This window comes from Nyctereutes procyonoides, unplaced genomic scaffold (genome assembly GCF_905146905.1).
Source record: "Nyctereutes procyonoides isolate TBG_1078 unplaced genomic scaffold, NYPRO_anot_genome, whole genome shotgun sequence".
Lineage (NCBI taxonomy): Eukaryota > Metazoa > Chordata > Mammalia > Carnivora > Canidae > Nyctereutes > Nyctereutes procyonoides.
Window position 1 is genome coordinate 521,863 of NW_026575024.1, and position 16,300 is coordinate 538,162.

The 16,300-nt window shown below is 64.3% G+C and overlaps 2 protein-coding genes across 2 annotated transcripts in view; one reads left to right on the forward strand and one right to left on the reverse strand.

Annotated features, from left to right (window-relative positions):
* Positions 1–710, reverse strand: part of RTEL1 (regulator of telomere elongation helicase 1) — a 29,159-nt gene extending 28,449 nt beyond the window's left edge. The window contains exon 1 of the mRNA XM_055343961.1: positions 153–710. Coding sequence (XP_055199936.1) covers positions 153–254 — 102 coding nt within the window. The 5' untranslated portion in view covers positions 255–710. The remainder of the gene's footprint in view (positions 1–152) is intronic.
* A 2,966-nt stretch (positions 711–3,676) lies between these two features.
* Positions 3,677–11,672, forward strand: STMN3 (stathmin 3). Its single transcript, XM_055343973.1, has 5 exons — positions 3,677–3,789; positions 9,068–9,163; positions 9,413–9,588; positions 10,529–10,720; positions 11,287–11,672. Exons 1-5 carry the CDS (start codon positions 3,771–3,773, stop codon positions 11,344–11,346), a joined length of 543 nt encoding a protein of 180 aa, XP_055199948.1. The 5' UTR covers positions 3,677–3,770; the 3' UTR covers positions 11,347–11,672.
* The last annotated feature ends 4,628 nt before the right edge of the window (positions 11,673–16,300 follow it).

Genomic DNA, 16,300 nt, shown 5'->3' on the forward strand with positions numbered 1-16,300 from the left:
AACACCAGCCCCGTTTAGGCCTGAGCCCTGCACCCGGGAGGAGGCCTGGTACCCGGCAGGGCTCAGCACCGGTGACCGGCGAGCGGAGCTACGCTGCGCTGCGTCAGGACTTGGCTGAAGCTCTGCCCGTGCCGACCCACCCGCAGCTGTACCTTCTGCAGACACTCCAGCACCTTGCTCATGTACTCCTCCTGGCATTTGTAGGGCTCGAATGGGAAATCCACGGCCACGCCGTTCAGGGTTATCTTGGGCATGCTGGCCCGTTCTCAGGACACAGGCTGGCTGGCACCCGGGCTGTGGGAGAGACACGACCCCTCTGACATGGGGTCTCAGCCACTGCAGATGAGCGACGCCAGCCCGCGGCTGGGACCCCAGGCTGTGCTCCAGGGAGGCCCGACGGCACAGAGGGGCACCAGGAGCCTGCAGCCAGCCTTCCTGGGGCGCCAGGCCACTTGGGCAACGACGCAGCCGCCCCGCGCGGTGGGACGGCCGGCCTGGGACACCGGGGAGGGGAGGCGCAGCCCCTGGGCCTGCCCTGCGCCCCGGTCCCAAACCGGTCCCTCGAGCTCGGGGAGGGGCGGCCGGGCCCACAGGACGGGCAAGAGCCAGGGCCGAGCAGGGCGGCACACGCCGCGCCTGCAGTCCCGCAGCTGCGCGGAGCTCGGAGGCCCGAGCACCGGAGCCACTTGGCGCCAACCCTGCGCGCCCGCCCCGCGCGCAGCCGCCCCGGAGGCCCCGCCCCGCCCCGGAGGCCCCGCCCCCGAGCGCAGGAAAACCACCGGCCCCAGAATGCAGCGCGGCACAGACCCGCGCGGGCCGGGCGGCGCGGGGCCTGCTGGGAGCTGCAGTTCCCGGAGGCGCGTGCGGCTCGGGGCGCCGGTGCCGGGGTCTCTGCGGCTGGCCACTCACTCGTCTCCGCGGACAGCCTTCCGCGGCCGGGGGCACCCCAGGATCGGCCCCAGGTCAGCCGGGGCCCCGCCACCGCGTCGCGGCCGCCGTCGGCCGGTCCGGACCCCGCGGGCTAAGGCGCTCGGTCGCCTCCGGACGCTCGGCACTTCCGCTCCCAGTTCCGGTCCGCAGGGCGTCGCTCCGGGCGGAAACCGTCCCGCGGTGGAGGGTCCGCGCGCTGGGTTCCGGCCCCGCCCTGAGCCTGGGGCCGCGCGCGTCCACCGGGGTGGGGCGCTTCCGGCCTCCCCCCGCCCCGCCGTCCGCCGGCGCCCGCCTTCCGGCGCCCTCCGCGGTCGCGCCCCTGCGTTGCCCGGGCTCGTGGGACTGCCCCGCCCCTATCCTGGGGCGCCTCGGGGCTCTTCCCCGCCTGCCCGGCGGTGTCCGGCACCCACGTCCGCGGGGGGTCAGGGTGGGCCCGGGGCCTCCCTGGGGGTGTCCCGCACCCACGTCCGCGGCGGGTCAGGGTGGGCCCGGGGCCTCCCTGGGGGTGTCCCGCACCCACGTCCGCGGGGCCTCCCTGGGGGTGTCCCGCACCCACGTCCGCGGGGCCTCCCTGGGGGTGTCCCGCACCCACGTCCGCGGGGCCTCCCTGGGGGTGTCCCGCACCCACGTCCGCGGGGGGTCAGGGTGGGCCCGGGGCCTCCCTGGGGGTGTCCCGCACCCACGTCCGCGGGGGGTCAGGGTGGGCCCGGGGCCTCCCTGGGGGTGTCCCGCACCCACGTCCGCGGCGGGTCAGGGTGGGCCCGGGGCCTCCCTGGGGTGTCCAGCACCCACGTCCAGGGAGGTCAGGGTGGGACCCAGGCCTGCCCACCCCTTAGGCGTAGCTGTTTGGACGCCCCAGCATGTTCCAAAGGGCGCCAGGAAGAAGCCACCTCTGGGGAGCTGCCAGCCCACAGCCCAGCCGGCTGGCAACGCCGCCCCCAAAGCTGCGAGTGGGCCCCCGTGACGTCCCTGCCTGTGAGACCTCGTGCTTGGGGAGGGCTGGGGGCCGCTGGCCACACGCGGGCAGAGGGCTCCGTCCCACCCACTCCAGTCCAGCTCAGGCATGGACAGGTTTGTCCTCCCAAGGCCTCTCAGATAAATCCTCTCCTTATGGGATCCCTGGGTGGCGCAGCGGTTTGGCGCCTGCCTTTGGCCCAGGGCCTGATCCTGGAGACCCGGGATCGAATCCCACGTCGGGCTCCCGGTGCATGGAGCCTGCTTCTCCCTCTGCCTGTGTCTCTGCCTCTCTCTCTCTCTCTCTCTCTCTCTCTCTCTCTCTCTCTCTCTCTCTCACTATCATAAATAAATAAAATAAAAAAAATCCTCTCCTTATCGGGTCCAGGGCCGGTGGGGAGCAGACCGCCTAAAGCCAGCAGCCCCGGGGCTCAGAGCCCTGAGTCCTGCTCTTCATTTCCACCCCCCGCGTCCTCTAAGAGCAGAGGCCTTGGTGCTCCCAGAGGCCCAGGGAAAGCAAGGCAGGACCCAGAGGCTCGGGGCCCCTGGGGCCCAAACCGCAGCCAGTGCACACGCTGTCCGGTCGCACGTCCTCTGTGGGACTGCCCAGCCCGCTACAAACGATAACTGGCGATGCCACATCTGAACCTAATCGCAAAAGATGAGAGGAAACGGGCCCCAAGGCGGGCGGTGACCAGCCCCGCCCAGCAGGCACAGAGATCTTGGCCAAGTCAACAAAGCTGAATGGAGAGCCTGCTCTTGCGGGCCCTGTGGGGACACTGTGGACCACAGGACACGTTAACCCGTCCCACCCTTGCCATGTGTGCACCTGGAGGTGTGCCTGTCTTCACGTCTGCCGGGCCTGCGGGCTGCCCCTGACCCTTCGGTCTGTCCCGGCCCGTCCCCTTTCTGAGCCTGCCTCACCTCTCCACAGGCTCCCGAGGCTTTCCACGGTCTGATTCCTGGCCTTAGGACCTACTTGGTCGCGGAGCAAGTGCTTCTCTTGACCTCCGTGGCTTCACCCCTAAAATGGGAGTGACACTCCATCCATATGGCTTCCCGGGCCCAAAGGGAGAGAGATGGCCCTTGCAGCAAGGGGCCCACCGCCTCTGCCAGGCTCTCCCTTTGCGGGTATCAACCAGAACCCTACGCCCAGAGAGGAGGGGAGGCGTGACCCCACACGTGACCAAGTGCACCCCTCTTCTCCATCATCTGGACACCGGCATTGTTGTCGCCTCTTACACTTGAGAAACAGACGTACGGAGAAGTCAGAAACTGGGTCCCAGCCGCACAGCAAGTGGGGTGTCAGCTGGGGTTGTCCTCCTCTCCAGCTGGCTCCCAGGGCTTTGTTCTAGGCCTCGCCACCCCTCCCGTTGACCCTCTTTTCTGCCTCGGAACCGACTTCGCCCTCCGGGATGCTCCTCGGAGGCCTTCCCGACCCACCCCGACCCCCACTGTCTGTGACGCGCTCTCAGCACGGGCCTGGGCACACGGGAGGCGCCTCCCGGCCGGGCGGGCTCCCCAGCCCCACCCTGATGTGGGGACCCCCTCCTCTCCCGCCACGCCCACCCTGCCCCCAAGCCCGCACAAAGCCCGGTTGGGGCAGCAGGGGGGTGTAAGGGGTAAGCAGTGGGTGGATGGGCCCCGGCCGCAGCACCCCGCCCCGCGGGCCCAGCTGGGCGCTCCCCTCCCACCGTCCCCTCCCTCTGACGGCTGCGCCCCTGCCACAGCCAGCCAGGCGCTCGCTCTCCTCGCTCTGCGCCCGCCTCCCGCCCTCCCTCCCCTCCCTCCCCTCCCCTCCCCTCCCCGGCACTGCAGCATTCGCCGACTGCAGCTCCAGCCGCCGCCCGCGCCTCCCGGCCTCCGCAGCCCGCGCCGCCAGCACCATGGCCAGCACCCTGTCCGGTAGGCGCGGGGCGCGACTCCCCGGGCGGCTCCCCCCGCCCCCGGCCCGCGCTCCGCCGGGGCTGCGAGCACCGGGCGCCCCAGGGCGGGGGCCGCGCCTAAGAGCCCCGGGCGAGGGGCGGGTTTGGGGGCGCGCGGCTGGGTGGGCGGTGGGGAGGCGCGGACCCCGGCGGGCCCTGGCCCCGAGGGAGGCGGCGGCAGGGGGCCCCGGCGGGAGCCCCCGCCCTGGGTGGCTGCCGGCCTCCGCGGCCCCGGGGGCGGGAGGGCGCTGCGGGCAGGCGGGGGAGGAGAGCCCAGCCGAGCCCAGCCGAGCCCAGCCGAGCCCGCCGGCGCCCTCCCCTGCCGCCGCCGCCGCCGCCGCCGCCGGGTCCAGGCAGCCGCCGCCCTTGGCGCAGCGGGGCTCGGGGGAGGAGCGGCCGCGGCCGCCTCCAAGCCTCCCCGGTCCGCCCCGCCTCCCCGCGCCGCCCCCCCTCCCGGCCTGCGCCGCCGCCACCGCGGGGCCGAGCAGTTCCTGGCGCCTGCGGGGCTGCCGCCACCCCGGCCGGAGGGCTCGCTCCCCGGGGGCACCCTGCCCCGTCTGGCCGCCCCAGGACCCACTTCATCTCTGCGCCCTCCGCCTCGGGGACGTCGGGGGAGCAGCTCCCCCAGCAACGCCCCTTCTCCCCCTGGACCCGAAGCTCCACTCCCAACCCACCCTCCCCTCCCTCTTGGGGGTCCCCTCTCCCCAGCCAGCCTGGTTCCCTCCAGGGGCGACACACGCTTTGGCCGGGCTCCACTCTCACGTGTGCCGTGTCCAGCCTCTCAGGCCCCAGGTGGCACCTGACCACGTGTGTCACTGAGCACACCCCGCCTGCACCCGGGCCTTCACCTGCCCCCTGCTCTCTCCTGTTGATCTCCTCGGAGATATTCAGCTCAGCTTTGGGCAGGGACAGGGGGTGGTCTGGCCTTCTCACGGCCAGAGTGCCACCCCAGTGCCCCCGTCAAGGCAGGGCTGGGGGCCCTGGCTCAGGATCCTGTCCCAGTGGGAGACAACGAGCACGGGTGGGAGATGCTCTCAGCCTTTTCTCTTACTTCGCCTCTTCCGTAAAAAGCCTCCTCAATAGGCTTTATTCCTGCCTGACAGACAGGCAGACGGGGTAGGTGGCGAAGGGACAGAGCCAAAGCTGCCCTGGCGATGGCCCCCGGGGTGGGCGCGCAGGCTCCGACCTCCCGGCCCCCTGGCGCCAGCCCTGTCTCCATCGCCAGGCTCTGGAGCACTGCCGACCCACGCTTCGTCCCAGGGTTTTTCTGGGTGTCCACGTTGCTGCTGGCGTGAAGAGGGAAAGCAAAGCGCCATCAGTTTTGTCCAGCACGGCCACCGCCTCATAGATGCGCGACGTGCCAGCTGGAGAAGTGCCCCTGGCCAGAGTCACAGGGCTGGGCCTCCCGTGTCGTCATCAGTGCAGCCCACACGTGTACACGGCTGTGCTCACCTCCGTCGAGGTTTGACAGGCGGGGGGGCCTGGCCCGGAACTGGCTGCGTGGGCACGTCAGTTGTGGCCAAAATCAGCTGGAGTGAATCCCAGGGGCTTGTCTGTTAAAAGGCCTCCCCGGTTGGAGCAGCCACTGACCTTCCCTGGCTCGTGGCCTGTCTGCCCCAGCTCGCTGGCGGGCTTCATTTCGTCTTGGTGACTGAGGTGAAGAGTCTTGTCTGATGACCTTGTCGTCAGCACGAGGTGGACCTCAGCGTTCTCTTCCTCTGTTGGCTGAAGAGCTGTCGCTCCACCTTTCCCTTGAGCGCCTGCTGACGGCTGCGCTGATGGGACGCCTGGGAGGTGGCCGTGTCTGGTAGCCTTCCCCCTCGGCTCTTCACACACTTTTGTAGACTCGTGCTCATGTTTCTCTCCTTCTGCGACTCTGTGGAGCTGAGAGGGCTCGCACACACACGACCTAAACCCTCAGGGCCTCATCCGGATGGGGGTGATAGTGACAGCGCCTCTCCTGGGCTTGTTCTGGGGGATGAACAGGGTATTTCAGGAAAGGTGCTTGGCCTAGTGCCTGGCAAGAGGCGGGAGCCCAGTCCATGCCAGGCCGTATGACTCTTGCAGCCTCATTTCCCAGAGTTTCCTGCCCAGAGAAAGGTGAATCTGCTGGAGAGTCCTGCTTCTGACTTTGACTGGTGAGAGGGCGGCCCGAGTAGCAATCAGCTCCATCTGTCAGGAAGCAATTAGCAGCAGCCTTCGGGACCCTTTTAGGGGTGTGGGCATCTGTGGGCACTCTGCCCTCCCAGGTCTGGATAGGCACCGCCTCCCCACCGCCGTGAGGCTCCCACCAGGAAGGTGCAGTCGGAGGCTGGGAGTCCTGACCGGGCTCCCATGCTGTCGTGCTGTGACTCTGGGTGGGCTCCTTGCTGTCTGGGACTCACTCTCCCTCCCCCTCTCTCTCTTCCCTTGGTAGAAATGAATCCGACAAGGGTTTCTGTCGGCTGGTCTTAAGGGTTACTTGGGACTCACCTCATGAGTGCTGCCATTATGGTTTCTGTGCCGCCGTAGGCTGACCTGGTGCCTTCTAACTCTTGCTCATCTAGGACCTAAACATCCAAAGGCCTTCGTGCATTTTTTTTTTTGCATACTTCACATTTACTATGAAAAGGACGAAGGAGATGAAAGCAGTGCAGCTCATGGCAGAGACTTGTTTTTAGTGACTCCCTGAAGTGAGTGATGGGAAGGAAGAGACGAGTCCTGGCTGGTGATGTGGAGAAACACATCCCAGCTGTCTATGGTGAGGTGCCTAGAAGGGTCTGGGCCTCGACCTCTCCCCTCTGCAGGGAGACATGGCCTTCAAGCCCCTCCAGCTCTGAGGACACAGGTGTCACTGCTGTTCTGAGCTGCTGGGCCCAGCCCTGCTCTCCAGCCCCAGCTCTACAAATTGGCCAGTTTCCCCACCTGCTGCCCAGTCCCTTCCAACTCGCAGCCAGACCACAGAGCAAACCTCCCTCCCAAGCCCCCTTCTGGGGGTGCCCCTTCCCACATGGCTCCTTCAGATGAGTCTTCTGGGAAGGAAGCACCTCGTGGGCCATCAGCCTGGGAGAAACAAAGCTGGAGAATCTCTGTGACCATCAGGCACTAAGCTGCATCCCTATTACCAGCCGCGGGACACAGTCCCCCCTTTCCTGGTTGGACACTGGCCCCCAGGGCTCCGAGAGCTCTGACTTCAGTCTCCAGCACACCCCCCCCATCCTTCTCCCCTCTATCCTAGCAGTGCGGTGCTCTCAGCTGCCCAGCCTCCCTTCCTGCTGAGGGGTGACAGTTATTCAGAAGGGAGCTGCCCCAATATTTGTAAACGTGTTCTTCCTCTGTAATAAATGCTCGTCTTCCTGGGAACACTTCCTCTCAAGGCCGAGAGGAGCTTGAGCAGCTGTGAGGCCCCAAGCTCCCCGCCTATGGGCTAAACTCATTTGGGGGTTCCCGCATGTGGTGAGGAGAGACTACCTGGAGGGTGGGAGAGGCAGTGCCTGTTGCCAGGAGGCGGGTGGTGGCAGGGTTAGACCAGCCCCTTCCTTCGTGGCCTCTCCCAGGATCCAAGTACGTTCCCCTCCTGACCCTCCCTCTGAGCAGGGGCCCGGCTATTTCCCCAGCCTTCCCAATGCCCAAATGTCTCCCGGTCCCCTGCTTCTGAAGAGCTGGCCTTGCCTCGTCTTATTCGCTCTAACTCCCCAGCCATGCAGTGTGACGTACTCCTCTGCCTACTTTTTAAAGTTAACTTTTAATAGCACAAGTAATGCACAAATAGATTATGCCTGTGAAAAAATAAAACTGACAAGTCAAGCCAAAATCCCCTTTGAGGCCTGTGTCCATGGCCCCCCTGCTTCCCAGCCTCCTGAAGCCAATGACCAAGACGCACGTCCTAGCCCTGCTTCCCCTCCACACCCCTTAAAGGCTCTCCTTGCTGCCTGCCCGGGATTCCTTCGTGCTCCCTGTAGAGTCTCTGGGGCTCTCTCTAGGAGGACCCGGGTCATCAGGACATTTAGATCAAATGACAAAGTTCTCTGCGGTGGTTGTGGGAAAACCCGGCTCACCACAAGCTGTTCCCTCAGACAAGAGCCTGATAATTTCTGTCCCGTGTCCTGTTTCTATACCAACACTTTTCCCGACCTCACATTAACTCAATTTTAAAACACTGTCCGGTGTGAAATTTGATCAGGAAGTTTCTTGTTGATCTAAACCCTTGTAGATCCAAATTCATCTGTGCTCCTTGGAAGATCATTTCATGGAAGCCAGACCCCGTCTCTGGAGACCTGCACCAGCTTCTCCAGCTAGGGAGGGGGGAGGATGGGTCTCTGAGCCTCCTAGTCTTTGGGACCTGCTAGAGTGGTGGAAAGGACACGGACCACCTGGGATTGCACTTGAGGAGCTCTGGGCAAGTCACCCTAGCCACCAGGGCCCACTATCATCTCAGTGGAGCAGGAGGACGGTCCTGGGCTCGAAGATTGTTAAGCACTAGTGAGACACCGGGCCAGCATGTCTACCGTGGGGCCTGGCTTGTCACGAATAGGTCACAAAGAGCTCAATTATTTCCATCTGGCACTGGGCTCCTCCCCTTCACCTGCCGGGGTGCGGGGCCTCAGTGGGCGAGCTCACCTCCTCTTCTGGGTGGGCACGGGCTCTGCAAGGCTAGAGGGCGGGCTCTGGTGCTGAGCAGACAGCTCCCTGCATCTGGCTGGAGCCCGATGGGGAGCCCCGGCCTGGTGATCTCGGGGTCTCAGCTGGGTCATGGGGTAAACGGGGGGGGGGGGCACACACAGGAGGAAGTCTGAGGGCTCCACCCACATGTACAGGCCAAGAAGGTGCTGCCTGCAGAAGCTCCACGTCTGTGCTGGCCCAGGCAGGAGTATGGTGGTTAATACCTGGGAGAGGGAAAGGGGAGGAAGGAGGGCCAGGGAGGGTGACTCCGGGAAATACACAGTGACAGAGACTCACGGAGACAGGGAAAGAGAGAGACAGAAGGAGTCAGGAAGGAGGATGAACGGAGACGGACAAAACACAGCCACAGAGAGGAAAGAGGCAGAAATGGCAAGAAAGAAAAGGAGGAAGAAGGCGGATACTAAGCGAAGAACGCAGGACAGCCCACGGGGGTGCGCCCCGGGACAGACCAGGCCCCCTTCTGGTCAGCTTTGGGCGGGAAGAGGAGAGGTGTAGGGGGCAAGAGAATAGGCTTCCAGAGAGACGCAGCGTCGGGGGTGCCGGGGAGGAAGGACGGCGGGTGCCCAGCGCCCTCACTGCTGGCCTCACGCCCACAGCCTACAAGGAGAAGATGAAGGAGCTGTCGGTGCTGTCGCTCATCTGCTCCTGCTTCTACTCACAGCCACACCCCAACACCATCTACCAGTACGGGGGTGAGTGCCCCGCTTGGTGGGCGCCCTCCTCCTCCTCCCCTTGCTCCCTGCTCCCGCGGCCTCTCCGGCCGACCTCCCCGCACCTCGGCTCAGCTGGCGTCTGGAGAGTGGCCTCGGGTGGGAGGCGGCCCTGGGGGCTCAGGCCAGGGAGTCCCACGTGAGCAGCCGCGTCCCCTCCTGCAGCCCTGGATTTGGGCAGGAGCTGGGAACGTGTCCCCTCAGAGCCTGAGCCCCCGTGTGGTCTTGCAGACATGGAGGTGAAGCAGCTGGACAAGAGGGCCTCTGGCCAGAGCTTCGAGGTCATCCTCAAGTCCCCTTCTGACCTGTCCCCCGAGAGCCCAGTGCTCTCCTCTCCCCCCAAGAGGAAGGACACCTCCCTGGAGGAGCTGCAGAAGCGGCTGGAGGCTGCTGAGGAGCGAAGGAAGGTGAGGAGCCCTCCTCTGCCCCCAGGTCCTGATGAGGGTGGACACATGGGTCCCCGAAGCACAGAGTGTTCCAAGCCGCCGCTTGGCTGTTGGCTGGGTGGGGGGGGGGGCTGCAGGGGGACGGAGAGGGTCTCGTGGTTCCCTGCTCTCCTCTTGGGAGATGAGAATGGGACAGGGAGGTGAAAGGGGTGTCCTTGGGCATGGCCAGCAGGGGGCCCTGGGATGTGAGCCTGGGCTGGCATCCCTGTCCAGGGAAGGGAAGAGGGAAGAAGGGGACTCCCCCATGTGTTGGGGACCGCAAGCCCAGGCCTGCTGGGAGCTCCGGGCCCTGGGAGAAGTGCCTCTTCCCCTCACACCAACCCCACAGAGGTGGAAACACACACACACACACACACACACACACACACAGACCAGTGCAGTCTGGCTCCAAGTCCCTTAGAGCATGTCCCCGTGACCCCTTGGGACCTGGGCCTGCGGGGGGTGGCCAGCAGTGACCTCACGTGGGTGGGCTCGGCGGCCCGCCCCCCTCAGCTCTCTGCGGGCCACCAGGCGGTCCCCGCCCCAGAAGGGCTGGACGGTGGGGACCAGCAGCCCGGGTGTCCGCAGCCAGAGCCCGGGCCTACCAAGCACCTACTTGGCGCTCGGGGCGCAGCCGTCGGAGGACACGGTGCGGGCTCCACGACAGCCCGGAGGTTTTGAATCAGTGGAGCTGCCCCCACGGCCCCTGAGGGTGCCTCGGCCTGGGAGGCGGCGGGAGCCAAGGCCCGTGTTGCTGGGGGGCCCCCGTGGCTCTGGGCCTGTCTGGGGCTGAGCTCCCAGTACCAGGTACCAGGTCACGGCGGTGCCCAAGCCCTCGGGCCCCCCGGAGCTCGGCCCGGGCGGGGGGCCGGTGGGGGGGGCGCTCACCTGCCACCCCCCCACCCCCCCACCCCCCGCCCAGACGCAGGAGGCGCAGGTGCTGAAGCAGCTGGCGGAGCGGCGCGAGCACGAGCGCGAGGTGCTGCACAAAGCCCTGGAGGACAACAACAACTTCAGCCGCCTGGCGGAGGAGAAGCTCAACCACAAGATGGAGCTCAGCAAGGAGATCCGCGAGGCGCACCTGGCGGCGCTGCGCGAGCGGCTGCGGGAGAAGGTGCGCGGGGCGGGGCGGGCGGGGGACCCCGGGAACCCCAGCAGCCGGGCGCGCGGCGGTGCGCAGGGGACTCCGCGCCCACAGCCCAGGCCCGGGCCCAGGGACCCGGCCGGGGCCATCGTTCCGTCTGAAGCCCCCAAGGACGCGCATGGGGTCGGAGCCACAGGAGGGAGGAGCTGCGTTAGGGTCGGGGCCAGGGAAGCCCCAGGAGCCCCCCCCCCCCCGCGGCCCCTTCCCAGCGCACCCGCAGCCCCGCTGCTCCCCGCCCTGCCCAGACCAGAGACAGCCCAGAGTGAGGCGGGACCCCCTAGGAGTGGCCCCTGCTTCTGCCCCCGGGGGGGGGGTTACCCTGGAGCCTGCAAACCCCAGGACGTCCCGAGTCCCAGCTCTCTCTGGTTGGGGAGCAACCCGTGTGGCAGCGAGGGCCAGCGCCACACTCAGGGCACACTTGGGGCGGGGGTGCTGCGGGCCTCGTCTTGGGCAAGGTGTCCTCCTCGGTGGCTTCTCCTGCACCTCGGAGGGTCCCTGAGGCCTGCTGTGGGGGCTCCCCCCCCCCGTGCCCGCAGGAGCTGCACGCCGCCGAAGTGCGCAGGAACAAGGGGCAGCGGGAGGAGATGTCCGGCTAAGGGGCTGCGGGCCGCAGGCGCCTGGATCCTGAGAGGAGCCGTCCACACACGCGGGCTCTGGTTTCGTCTTGTCCCACTTTGTCTAGATGCAACTCTTGTTCCTGCTCCCTCCTCCCCAGCACTCCCAGCTCCTGCTTCTCTTTCCGCTCTGAGCTGCCCAGTCCTCGTGGCATGTCGCTCTCCACAGGCGCGCCCTCCAGGAGCCACCAGGGCGTGGCACGGTCCCTCAGTTCAGGCACAGGCCAGGCACTGGCCAGGCCCCCTCTTGGGGGCCCTCTTAGCAGATGTGGTGACAGCCTCAATAAATCCAGTGGTGGTAGCAGGAACACCTGGGTCCTTATGCTGGCTTGTCCTGCGAACACCTTGTCACTTGGGGCACATCCCCTGAGCCAGCCCCCTGCCCACAGGCAGAGGCCACACCACCTGCAAGCCCTTCTGGGGGAGGGACTGAGCACACGGGTGGGGGTGGAGAAAGAAGGGTGACTGGGCGGTGTGTGGCCAGGTCAGCCTGTCACTTTGGCCAGCCATGGGAGCCACCTGTGCAGTGGAATGTTTGGAATTGGTGGGTGGGGGTCCTCTGAGACCACCGGGCTTGCAGTCGGAGGCTTGGGCTGGCCTGGGAGGCTGCAGTCATTGCCTGTGGCTGGAGTGGGCTGGGGGGGATGTGGCCTGGCCTAGTCTTCAGGGGAGTGGGCATTCCCCACCAGGGACCCATGAGCAAGCTACCCTGCTCTTATGGGTTGGGGGTGCCCTGACACTCCCAGGGGCACCCTCCTCCATCACCGCTCCTCCCCACCCACCGCCGGGGCAATACACACCCTTGGAGTACCCCACCTTCAGAGCCCTTTGGAGTCTTTGCCCTTTCCCGGGCCCTCACCCTGGTAAAAAGATGCTCCCGTGATGCTCCGGGCCACGCGGGTTTCAGGCTCACCTCTGGACAGGTGTAGCTAGGTGTGAGTGGCAGTCACCAGTGCCCCCGGGAGCAAACAGCAGGGGGAGTCAGCGACCAGCTGCCTGCAGATTCAGATGTTGGGGGGCGGGGTTCCCCGAGCACCTTCCTGCCTAGTCCATCCTTGACATTCTTGACCCATGGCCCCCTCTGGCTCCAGGCCTCTCCTGCCAAGCCTTCCTGGACTGGGTTCCATCTCCTCCCTCAGCCTAGGGGGAATCTCCAGATTCCTAGCACCAGCTTTTGAGGACTGTCGCCTGCTAGACATGGGGGGTATCCAGCCCTAGCGGAGTACTGAAGGCAGGGTCCTTGCTGACCATCCTCTGGGTAGAAAGCATGAGGGGACAGAGCCAGCACTGCAGAAACCAGGTGGCTTGCAGCCCCCCCCCCCTCCACCAGCTTCTATCCTGCAGAAACCTATAGGGACACCGCCAGTGGACTCCCAGGGCAAGCCAGAGAGCGCAGTGGATACTGATCCCCCACAATAGGGAAGTAGTGACCCATGCCACTATCCTCGTCCCCACCCACACAGCCTCCAGGGGAGTGACAAGCCAGGATTGGAACCCAGTTGTCCCACGTGTCGTGCTTGTGGGACTCAGAAATGGAAGCGGAAAGAGAACAGAGGGCTGGATTCCTTTCCGCAGCGGCAGCTCTCTCGCAGTGGAAGCCTAGTGTGATATGTACCCATCTCATCCACGTAGTGAAAGTGAACTTAAAATTAAATTGAATGATTAAAGACACAAAAACCCCAAAACCTGTGTGTTTAAGTGGCTGTACTGTCCCCATGTGCATCCTACATCTGTGGGATCAGACAGGTCACGGGGTACTCCTTGTGAGCATGTAGCCCCAGACTCAAACGGGTGGTGGTCCTGTCCTCTAGGACCCAAATAGGCTGTGGGGGTGCCCAGCAGGGACCCCTCTGCTAGGGAGGAGGCTATGCTCAGGCCCTGGGTAAGTGCCGGCTCCCCAGGATCCCGAGAGTCTGCTCCCCCCACTCCTGGGCCGCTCCTGGGGCAGTCCTGGCCACTTCCCCAGGCTCCAAGGACCTCTCACCACCTCCCCTCCTCCCCCTGCCCCAGGATAGGTGGGAAATCAGGATCTGGGACACGCAGCCCCCCAAGACACAGGCGTCAGAAACCTGCGAGAGCAAAATTTGGGAGAGCGGTAGGAGAGGACGGGAGTGGCCGAAGATACTTTTATGAGGCGTGAGCTCTGCATGCTGGGACTCTGGGCACACAGACACGTACATGCCATGTACAGGCACATCCCAAGAGGACCAGGTGACCAGGGGCCAGGGCGCCCCATCCCTCAGGGGGCCCTAGTCAGCCGTTAGGGGCAGACAGCATTTGACACACTTACCGCGTGGAGCCTCTGCATGGGGCACGGATGGGGACCCCTCCACAGACCCCCGCCTTCCCTGCAGGTGGGGTCCTACTGGGAGCCAAGCCTGCCTCGGTTACCTCCTCCCGTGTAACTAGTGACCTCAAGCACCGTGTCTCACGCGGCCGGCCGCGTCCCTAAGCCAGGAATCCGGGAGCTGGGCGGCCTGCGCAGGGACCCCCTGAGGTTGCAGTCGCAATGCCGGCTGAGGCCCCGCTCGCTGGAGGCTGGGCCGGGCAGGGGGGGTGCTCCCACAGGGCCCCAGGTGGCCTCGGGTCCTCGCCGCGTGGACGTCCTCGGCTGGGCGACCGGCCCCATGGGACTCCACCCGCGACGATGGACGGCGAGACTCCGCGCAGAGTTTAAATTTTTTTTTTTTTTAATTTATGATAGTCACACAGAGAGAGAGAGAGAGAGAGGCAGAGACACAGGCAGCGGGAGAAGCAGGCTCCATGCACCGGGAGCCCGACGTGGGATTCGATCCCGGGTCTCTAGGATCGCGCCCTGGGCCAAAGGCAGGCGCCAAACCGCTGCGCCACCCAGGGATCCCCCGCGCAGAGTTTAAAAGCAGGTCCGTGGTGCTGCCCGAGGGACCTGCGGCCTGGACACGCGCGTTCGCTCCGGCGGCCCCAGGAGACGGTGTCTGGTGGCAGGGACAGTCTCGCGGCAGGGCCGCCTGGTGCCGGGCAAGCCCAGCGGAGGCCACAGAGGCCCGAGGGTGGGAGCGTCAGCACGGCCGCCGGCCTTACTCTTGGGCCGAGGCGCCAGTGGGGTCCCAGGGCTGCCGTGACCAGCACCACGGCTGGCGACCTGACCTTCAGACACGTACTCTGTCACGGTTCTGGGGCCAGAAGCCCCACATCAAGGTGTCCCAAGGTCCTGCTTCCTCTGAAGCCTGTGCTGAGGTCCCCCCGGCCCCTCCTAAGCTCTGCTGTCGGGAAAGGTCATCTTGGGGCCGCGCACAAAGCCGCCTAAGAATGGGCTTTGGGCCTGGAAGTCTTTCCAACGGGTAGGGACCCACGGACCTGAGCGGGCCAGGCCTCCCGGTGGGAGCTCAGTGAGCCACCCGCCGCCCCGGGGCAGTGCCCTCGGCCTTGCCCTCCTGCAGACCCGGGGCTTGGCTCTTCTCACTGCGGCCCAGGAGGCCTGTGCCCGCCACCTGCCGCCCCAGCACACCTTGTGTCTCTTGCGTGAGCACAGCTGCCGTGTCAGCGCCCGACTGCTCACGTTCGCCTGGGCACCCGCAATGCCAGGGTACGGGGGGTGGCAGTGTTGGCACTCCTACCCCGGGGGCTGGTGCTGTCGTGAGCTTTGCCCTCCTCCACGTAGCCGGGGTCCTCCCCCGGGACTGGGAAGCTCAGTGGCTCTGCTGCTGGACACTCACAGTCTTTGGCTTGCACACGCATCACACCAATGTCTGTGGTCACGTGGCCACCTCCCCTACGTGCGTCTCTGTGGGACACCAGTCATTGGATTGGGGCCCATCCTAATCCAACATGACCTCCTTTTAGCTAATTACGCCTGCAATAACCCCATTGCCAAATAAGGTCACATTCTGAGTTACTGAGAATTGAGATGTCAATGTAGCTTTGGGGGACGTGATTCAGCTAAAAACAGAAGTTGTAGAAACACACACATAGTACACGTAGCTTTACTTATTTTTTTTAAAGATTTTGTTCTTTTTAAAGTAATCTCTACACCCAACGGGGGCTCGAACTTACAACTCTAAGTCCAAGAGTCACACGCTCCACCGATGGAGCCAGCCAGGCGCTCCAGGATAGTTAACTTAAAACATTCACACATTTATTCACATATTCAGCATTTTAGCCAGTGCTTGCTACTTAGTACAAGTGTGTGCCTCACTCTAGGGAATGCCCTTGAGAGCACAGCCCTTGCCCCGTGAGAACTTTAATGCTAGTCACTGAGACTTTCTGCACTCACCGTAATTTATGATTTTTCAAAGGCACTTTAACATGTTTTTAATCTCCAGAATGCCCAGAGTAGGCATTATTTTTATGACATTCACATTTTTTCTGGTTATATGAGTAATATATGTTCACTGCATCACTGCAAAGCACAAAGAAAAAAAACTTGATCCACCCAAACGTCTTTCCTGCACAGCGGATTCGCTCCATCAGGGGCATCGAGGGAAGCCAGTGCTCAAACCTCTGAGAACTACACACAGTAACGTTAGCACTTCTCTCACGTCATAACCTGCTTCAGCGGCCGCGTGGCCATCTAGTTTATGGATGTACTGGGGCGTTTGAGAAAACTTTGCCCATTTTTTGGTCTCATAAACTTTTTGTTTATCTGGATGATACAGATTGACAGTGACCACATTAGGAATTAAAACTCAGAGATTGATTGATTATTTATTATAAAGATTTTATTTATTTGTAAGAGACACAGAGAGAAAGAGAGGCAGAGACACAGGCAGAGGGAGAAGCAGGCTCCATGCGGGGAGCCTGACACGGGACTTGATCTCAGGTCCCCAGGATCACACCCTGGGCCGAAGGCAGTGCTAAGCCGCTGAGCCACCGGGGCTGCCCTCAGAAATTTTTTTTTAAAGATTTTATTTATTTATTCATGAGACACACACACACACACACAGAGTCAGACAGAGAG

Bases quoted from the DNA above. Each gene is read 5' to 3' on its own strand.
- STMN3 (XM_055343973.1), top strand. The intron at 9,164-9,412 runs GTGAGTGCCCCG...GTGGTCTTGCAG, and splicing joins CACCATCTACCAGTACGGGG to ACATGGAGGTGAAGCAGCTG. The intron at 9,589-10,528 runs GTGAGGAGCCCT...CCCCCCGCCCAG, and splicing joins CTGCTGAGGAGCGAAGGAAG to ACGCAGGAGGCGCAGGTGCT.